Raw genomic sequence first — 9200 nt, 5'->3', positions numbered from 1 at the left:
TAAAACCTTAAGGAGAAGGTTAGAAGGGAAAGTACAAAGAGGACAATATCTACTAACTGTGGGTTTAGATTGTTATAAATAGTATCAAGGAGAGTAGAGCTGAGCCTCAAAGGAGGTAGATTGTGAGATCCCACATTGGTTGGAGAGTGAAACGAATCATTCTTTACAAGAGTGTGAAAACCTCTCCTTGAGGTGGACTGTGAGATCCCACGTTAGTTAGAGGGGGAGCGAACATTCTTTATAAATGGGTGAAAACCTCTCCCGGGCCTATTTGCAGCCGTGAGAATAACCTATTCAAGTCATGATTTATATGTATTCAGCTAGTGTAACACCCCAGTTCCACCATTGGCATATATTGTCCTCTTTGGACTTTCCCTTTCGGGCTTCCCCTCAAAGCTTCAAAACGCATCTACTAGTGGAAGGTTTCCACACCCTTATAAAGGAGGTTTGTTCTCTTCCCAAACCAACATAGGACATCACAATCCACCCCTTTTAGGGCCAGCGTCTTTACTGGCATACCGCCTCGTGTCTACCCCTTTGGGGAACAGCGAGAAGGCTAGCACATCATTCAGTGTCTGACTCTGATACCATTTGTAACGCCCCAAATCCACCGCTAGCAGATATTATCCTCTTTAGGCTTTTCCCCTTAAGACTTTAAAACGTGGGACATCCACCTAGCATACCACAATGTGCAGTTCACTAGACAGTTTATAATAGAACAGCAAAGCACAGCAATGGTTATGGAGCTATGAAGCCAGTAAAGAAGAGAAAAGTCACCAAAACAATGCTTCAAAGTTGATTATATCATAACATACGAACCAGAATAAATGCTCCCTTCATTCGGTTGATTGGGAAGAATTGGGTCACCAGGGGTATATTGAACCCAAGCATATGGCCCTGCCATTCAGAAAACAAAGCATTTGAAACCATTAATTCATGGAATCAAACATCCAATTCAAAGAACAAGGAGCTTTATCACTGGGCCGTCTCTTCGGAAACCGAGTGTCGGTCAAACTGTGGAAATGGTTCCCAATTTGGAACGACCAAGGAGCTTGAGTTGAAGGGACATGAAACCCCAGTTTCGCGGAAGTGGAAGTGACCGGACATGGTGGTCGGGAAGTGGCGATCCTCGTTAGGGGTCGGACAATGGATCTTAGAATTCCAAGCCCCATCTCTGCCCCCACAGCCGTAGATTTCAGAGGTTTTCGGAGCAATGAGCGGCAGCGGGGTTAGGGAGCTGGTTAAGCAACTAGAAATTGGGCTTGGACTTCAAGATTGTTGGGCTGCCTGCACCACTATGCGACAATTACAAACTCATGAAACGATTATTAGAACAATGGGTACCCACTTCATGAGGAGCCTCACAGAAAGCCCACATCTTTGAGTATCCATGAACTCGACACACCATGATTTCGTACAATCACATCAAACTGAATGATTCCCCAATTTTGAAACCCAAGGTACTTGGGATTTTGTGAAGATTTAGCACCCAAAAAAGGGAAAAAAGATGAGCTTTTTCACAATTTTTTTAATGTCCGGTGGACGAGCCCGTGCGCTGCATAAAGGCAAGTGACTGAGTGAGGTCTGAGCTGAGCTTAAAAAGGATGGAAAGGCCTGGGTGGGTTCAGTGCAGGCAGTTGCATAGCAACACTGATTTATGCGGGTCGGTGGGTTCCTTCACTGCACCAACACAGACCCATTTCCAGGTCTTCTTCACCTTCACACCTCACTAAATTATTGCCTTTTTCTTGGACTTTCCAATAATTTTGTGGAACTGGGCCAACCCTGCTTATGAGTGTTTAGCTCAACTCAACAGCCTGTCCCATTTTAATTCTAGGAGAAGTCTAAATTATCAAATGACTTATGGGTCGAGATTAAAATCTTCAACGTAACTATGTCACAATCATCCTCATATTCAATACCGCTCCCAAATTGACTCGAACACGACACCGGGTTGGAAGAGACGGAGATGTCCTTTCGAAAGCAATAATTCAAGAGGGTACGTGTGAAAAGACAAATACAAGGCCTCTTTCATATAGAAAACATCTCGTTTTTCTACCGAATATGAACCAAATTGGTTATAAATGATATGAAATAAGTGCCAAGGCTGTAAGGACAGTAGCAAATTAAGGGCACATGCCCCTCAATCCTTGGATAGCTGCACAAGGGCCACGATCTCCCCTAGCATATTTTTTTACTGCTTCAAAGGACAGTATAAAAGATGGGTAAAAAGGAAACAGTGAAAAGGAAATGCTTTCTTGAAGTAGTTGGAAAATTCTAGATTCGAATGGAAACAAATTGATGTGTTGTCATAACGTCATGTTGATCTTTGAAGGAAAAGAAAAAAAAAAACAGACAAATACACTCTTCAATTATTGAACTCTCTTAGTATAGTGATGAGGAAAGTTTATAAACTCAACTTTTGGTTTAACTTTATATTTAAAAGCGGTTTTGTAGGCTTATGTGAAGTAAAAGATCTCCGATTATCCCTCGAGCTTAAAGTCCCGCAGGTCCCATTTTAATTCTCATACATTACTAGTAGATATTGTCCACTTTGGCCTCATGACTTTAAAAAGTGCCTATTAGAGTGAGGCTTCCGTACCCTAAATATGTAGTTCATTTCTTAATTCACTGAGCTTTTGGTCCCATCCTTTCCACAGCCATTGTTTCTTTGTTCTCTACTCTGTTTTCAAATGCTTTATAAATACTACTAACCACAACCCTTTCCCCAGGTTCCTTCTCACCTCCCTTTTCTCTCTCCTTCAACCTCTCAAACCCCATCCTCCCATCTTGTTCTCACAGAAAACACACACGAGTTGTGTGTGTGTGAGAGAGAAAAAGGGTGTAAGCTTCTTCATCCATGGCTTCCCTGGTCGGTGCTACTGCAACTGCTTCTACTGCTACTGCTACTGCCACCGATCCCTCTTTCTACTTCGATGACAAATGGAAGACGTCCAAGAAAGAGGGGTTGACCAGAACCCGCTCCTCATCATTCCCTCTCATCAAAACCTCCTCTCACAGAAGGTGCTCTTTTACTAGAAAGTGCGCTAGATTGGTCGAACAACAGAGGGCTCGATTCTACATCATGAGACGATGCGTCACCATGCTCATCTGCTGGCACGATTACACCGATTCTTGAAGCTATCCACATGGAGAATTTCTTAAATCTCACAAACCCAACTGAGAAACATTGAAATTTCCCTCTTTTGACCCGATGTGTCTGGTTCAGAGTAAGCAGCGCCAGAAACAGAGCAACTCCCAGATACAGGCGAGAAGATGGGGATGGAGGAAACACGATGAACCCTTTTCAGAGGTAAGCCGTTGGGTGCTAAATCTCTCAAAAAAGCTCTTAATCTTGGGCGAGATCGATGAAGAAGTCCGATCGTCTGAGGATATTTACTTGCTATTTTTTGTGTTTTGCTCTGTTTTTCCCCTGTTTCATGTCTCTGTTTTTGCCCCCTGAATCTGGACGGTCGGTCACTGTTTGTTGTAACTTTTCACTGTTGTATGAGAAACAGAGCAAGAAAAACAGAGTAAGAGAATCAGATCAAAGAGGGTTGGATTGTATTGTGAATCTTTGTGATGTTAAAAGGAAACAGAGATGCAATTAATTTGGGTGTTGATAATGAGAAAGTAAAAGTGAAGGCAGTTCCATTTTTTATGATTGAATTGAATGATGGGTCTCTCTCAGAGCTCTGTTTCTCTCTCGATGACGGTGATGATATGATGATGATGATGAAGAAAAGAGTTTGTTGTGAAGGAGAGAGAAGATTAGGGAATTAGGGAGGTGAGTATTTTATGGATGCAGTGTGCTTGTCTGACACCAAACAATTAATTAATCAACTTTGTTCCAATTGCGTAATGACTTACCGATGCAACAATAAATGTATTATGTATATTATAAAAAACAGAGTCTTCGAACAACATGGATCAACGTGGGGTGTGGGAACACAAGCTGAGGAGCTCCTCCTTGCATTCAATTCTCCAAGGCCCAACCCCAAACCCCAAACTACTTCGTATCAATTAGTCCACAGGTCCGAAAGAAAACATTGCTTCATAGGAGATTCGCTTTGGTTCGTTACGAGGTTTCCACACCTTTATAACCAATATTTTTTTCTTGGTTTCAATCAATGTACGATCTCACAATTCACGTACTTCAGCGTCTAGCGCTCTTATTGGCACACCATCCAATGTTTGGCTCTAATATCATTCGCAACCGTCCAAGCCAATTGTTAGTAGATATTGTCCGTTTTAGCCCCTACATATCATCAAAAGCCGGGATCACCTTATTTTTAAACAATTTTTCAACTTGTCCGTTTTAGCCCCTACATATCATCAAAAGCCGGGATCACCTTATTTTTAAACAATTTTTCAACTTGAAAAAGTTAAAATAAAACTTATAAAAATGGAAACTTGTGGATATATATATATATATATATATTATCATTAAGCATATTCAACATCATCTTCCAATAATTAATAAAATATNCTTAAATCTCACAAACCCAACTGAGAAACATTGAAATTTCCCTCTTTTGACCCGATGTGTCTGGTTCAGAGTAAGCAGCGCCAGAAACAGAGCAACTCCCAGATACAGGCGAGAAGATGGGGATGGAGGAAACACGATGAACCCTTTTCAGAGGTAAGCCGTTGGGTGCTAAATCTCTCAAAAAAGCTCTTAATCTTGGGCGAGATCGATGAAGAAGTCCGATCGTCTGAGGATATTTACTTGCTATTTTTTGTGTTTTGCTCTGTTTTTCCCCTGTTTCATGTCTCTGTTTTTGCCCCCTGAATCTGGACGGTCGGTCACTGTTTGTTGTAACTTTTCACTGTTGTATGAGAAACAGAGCAAGAAAAACAGAGTAAGAGAATCAGATCAAAGAGGGTTGGATTGTATTGTGAATCTTTGTGATGTTAAAAGGAAACAGAGATGCAATTAATTTGGGTGTTGATAATGAGAAAGTAAAAGTGAAGGCAGTTCCATTTTTTATGATTGAATTGAATGATGGGTCTCTCTCAGAGCTCTGTTTCTCTCTCGATGACGGTGATGATATGATGATGATGATGAAGAAAAGAGTTTGTTGTGAAGGAGAGAGAAGATTAGGGAATTAGGGAGGTGAGTATTTTATGGATGCAGTGTGCTTGTCTGACACCAAACAATTAATTAATCAACTTTGTTCCAATTGCGTAATGACTTACCGATGCAACAATAAATGTATTATGTATATTATAAAAAACAGAGTCTTCGAACAACATGGATCAACGTGGGGTGTGGGAACACAAGCTGAGGAGCTCCTCCTTGCATTCAATTCTCCAAGGCCCAACCCCAAACCCCAAACTACTTCGTATCAATTAGTCCACAGGTCCGAAAGAAAACATTGCTTCATAGGAGATTCGCTTTGGTTCGTTACGAGGTTTCCACACCTTTATAACCAATATTTTTTTCTTGGTTTCAATCAATGTACGATCTCACAATTCACGTACTTCAGCGTCTAGCGCTCTTATTGGCACACCATCCAATGTTTGGCTCTAATATCATTCGCAACCGTCCAAGCCAATTGTTAGTAGATATTGTCCGTTTTAGCCCCTACATATCATCAAAAGCCGGGATCACCTTATTTTTAAACAATTTTTCAACTTGAAAAAGTTAAAATAAAACTTATAAAAATGGAAACTTGTGGATATATATATATATATATATATTATCATTAAGCATATTCAACATCATCTTCCAATAATTAATAAAATATATTATTTATATGGTAAACAAAATTATTATAATATTACATTATTTGATTGTTTGTGTGAATTAAATATAAAAAGTATAGTTTATTAAACCAATAATTAGCATATCTTGTGAATAAAACTACATATTTGATGTGATATTTTATATGTTACGAGTACGGTACAGAAAGAAACGGTAACTTCCATTGTAGACGGGTAAATAGTAAAAGTAATTTGGAGGAGTCTGAATTACTGTTTTACCCTCTCAAATGGGCCGACCTTTTTGATCTTATTATGGACCACTTGGACCTACTTTTTTGATTCGCCGCACATTTATCTCGTTTATTTATAAAATTCATAAATTTAATGCTTCATTTTTTCTCAAATTATTGTTTTTTTTTGTTTATACATTAAAAATTATGTTAGATATAATTAAAAAAAATAAAAAAAATCGGGTCGTCGATGTAAAATGAACAAATTTCTTTCGAGTTTTTTCTTTAATCGGCCATTTCGAAGAGGAAAGTTCGACTTTGCATCGAGCTATCTTCGCCAACGAACTAATACTGCATGTCTAGTCAACTCAACCCAGCTGATCAGTTAACCTTAACTCAAAGATCTGATCAACCAACAAGCATAGGGATTAATTGCGTGTTAGATAGTCAACGATCAATCAAGCACTCAATTCCAACATGTGGTGGAGTTCGAGAGACAGAGAGCTTGTTCGCAGTTTTAAAGTATTTATTTTAGTCGTTTAAAATTTAGATTTATTATATTTTGAGCTATAAAAAAAATAATTTGAGCTATTTTTCATTATTTTGTCTGAATTGTTTAACATGCACATGGATGTTGGACACAAATGGGAATCAAATAATATATTTTTAAAATTTATAAAATAAAATAAAAAAATAGTTAAAGTTTACACTAAATAAATATTTATAGTTATTGGAAAAAAGATATGGAAAATGATTACCGAATTTTGACTTAGTGGAAGTCTAAAATAAAATAAAATAAAAATTATTTTCTTATATTAATTAATTTTGGGTGAATTTATACCTACACTAGAACGATATATTGGCCTAACCAATTTAGCCCAACAACTACGTGTCGTTGTAGTCGATTTATTAATTTGTGATATCAAATATAACTATGGTAGAGAACATACATTTAATGGTGTATTGTCATCATCTCGAGCTTAGCTTGTGAAAATTAAAAGTAAAATCATGAAAATTAATGCGGCTGGCGATCAAATCATAATATTATATTTTTAATTAAAAAAAAATTATATTATTTAAATTGGAGTAGAATAAATTCCTCCCTTTATTTCCATCAAAATGGGTGCTCTCATTTGACCTAAGTTCCATTATCATTAAAAAATAATATTCCATTTATAAAATATGTGCTTTATTTATTTATTTATTTATTTATTTTTTTGTCGTGGGCAGAGATATCTATGGGGAGGGGTAGAGGCGGGGAAGTCTTTCTCGACCCCATCTTCACCACTTATTACATTATATATCTCCGTAAAATTCTCAATTTAATATTATAATATAACTTTTAGTTTAAATATTCCCGTGAGAGTCTCGAACTAATTAATTAATTTTTTTAATATAGCAAAAAAATGTGTGTGTATATATATATGTGTGTTGAAAATATATTTATATTAAGTGAGGTGGAGCAGCTTGTCCCGAGTCTCATTTATGGGAAAAATGTTCTCTCTCACTCCATTTTCGGTTTAAACAGAGAATCTTGTTCGGGCCGATAAAATGGACATTTCTAACCATTATTACCATTATTACCATTACCAAACAAATACGAGGTCTCAATCAAGAATAATGTAAGCTCCTAATTCCTAACCACCGGTTGTTCATCCAATTCCATTCCTTCCCTACCCTCAACTACCATACACTCTCTTTCTCTTTCTTTGGGATAAGGATTTCTTACTTACCACTATTGTAGCTCGGTTCGGTTCAAATCGAGTATATTAAAAGTTTTCACTGTTGCATATTTAACTTCTCAAATTTGTAAATAAGATGTTAATTACTATCTCGAAGATTAGAAGTTTGTCGTTTGAGAATTACTGCACGAAGAAAAAATAACTCTCCTTAGGCTTCACTCAATAGCATTCATGTACGCAACCATCTGATTTATTGATGGGCTTTTATCCTCCGAAAAGGCGTGCATTTACCCCATATAATCGAGAATATAAATAATATAAATAACACCAAAGAATATAAATAAATTAAAAAATTACTATTTAAAAAAATAATAATTTTGTAGCTGTTTTTGAAATTTATTCTCTATTTCAATAATAAACTTGAAAATTATTATAAAGAAATTTTAAATTAATTAGGTCAAAATTGATTCCATAAAATATAATATATATATATATATATATATATATAAATTTTGAATTTTAGATATTTTATTATTATTCAGTGAATAGATAAGAGTGCTTCATATTTTTAAAAATATTTAAAGCATTTTTGTTTCTACAATAAATAAAAATATGTCTCTCTCTTCACTAAAGTACGCCTACGTGGATTAAAAGCTACAGTATTTTAATAATAAACTTTTTTTTGTTTGTTAGGTTGAGTTAAGCCGTTAGGGCACTTTAAATTTAAATTCACCAACAAAATTTGGCCGTTGAAATCGGGTATCTCCACCCAATGGACCCATTCCCGATTAAAGTAATATTAATAATTATTTTAATTTTATATTTGTCTTAAAAAATTAATTTTGTTTTTCATTATTTGCAATTAATTATTTGGCTGAATTTTCATGTAATTTCTTAAGAAATGGTAAACATAATTACCATTTTCATAATCTACCAGTCAAAACTATTTATTAATTTATTCTCCATCTTATCACCTATTTAAAATATTAAAAAAAAAATTAAGTTATAATTTATAAATTTTATAATCTTCCCGTCAAAACTAGTTATTAAATCGCTTAGTTCTCCATCTTAATTTAAATTTGTTAGCTCAATATTTAATTCTTGCAAAAACTTATAGTTTTTAAATAATACAATCAAACATAGGATAAGGACAAAATTATAACCAAATATAACTTACATTAATTGACATTGACTTATTTATTTCAGATTTAAAATTCAATATATATATTGTTAAATGAACACGACTCTATATGATATTGTCCACTTTGAAGCTGACTTTGTTTTAGACTTCTCAAAAAGTTTCATCCTAACAGAGATAGTATTTCTGAAGCTCTCATGACTTTACTTTAGACTTTTCAAAAAGCTTCATCCCAACAGATATAGTATTCTTTAAAAATTTCATCCAACCGAGACTTAAAAGTTTCATCCCAACAGAGATAGCATACCTTACTTATGAATTCATATTGTTCACTTTGAAAATAAGTTCTCTAGACTTTGCTTTAGCTTCTCCCAAGAGGCCTTATATCAATGGAGATAGTATTCCTTAATTATAAACTTATGATCTTTCTCTAAATTAATCTTT

At 35.6% G+C, this 9200-nt stretch overlaps 1 protein-coding gene across 2 annotated transcripts; it reads left to right on the top strand.

Annotated features, from left to right (window-relative positions):
* Nucleotides 1–2621: 2621 nt before the first annotated feature.
* On the top strand, nucleotides 2622–5033 carry LOC111444651. Of its 2 annotated transcripts, none has more exons than XM_023082617.1 (2): nucleotides 2622–3165; nucleotides 4495–5033. In XM_023082617.1, the coding sequence occupies exon 1, from the start codon at nucleotides 2861–2863 to the stop codon at nucleotides 3137–3139; it is 279 nt and encodes a 92-aa protein (XP_022938385.1). In that variant the 5' UTR covers nucleotides 2622–2860; the 3' UTR covers nucleotides 3140–3165; nucleotides 4495–5033. The 2 variants fall into 2 exon arrangements, 1 of the variants encoding a protein (XP_022938385.1); XR_002710718.1 differs by having other exon boundaries at nucleotides 2623–3189; nucleotides 4519–5033.
* Nucleotides 5034–9200: the final 4167 nt, after the last annotated feature.

The sequence above is a fragment of the Cucurbita moschata genome, unplaced genomic scaffold (assembly GCF_002738365.1).
Source record: "Cucurbita moschata cultivar Rifu unplaced genomic scaffold, Cmos_1.0 Cmo_Scf00007, whole genome shotgun sequence".
Lineage (NCBI taxonomy): Eukaryota > Viridiplantae > Streptophyta > Magnoliopsida > Cucurbitales > Cucurbitaceae > Cucurbita > Cucurbita moschata.
Note: the sequence above shows the minus strand (reverse complement) of the source record. Positions and strands in the feature narration are given on the sequence as shown.

What these genes read in the sequence shown, in the direction of transcription:
- LOC111444651 (XM_023082617.1), top strand. Translation starts at nt 2,861, where the DNA reads ATGGCTTCCCTGGTCGGTGCTACTGCAACTGCTTCTACTGCTACTGCT.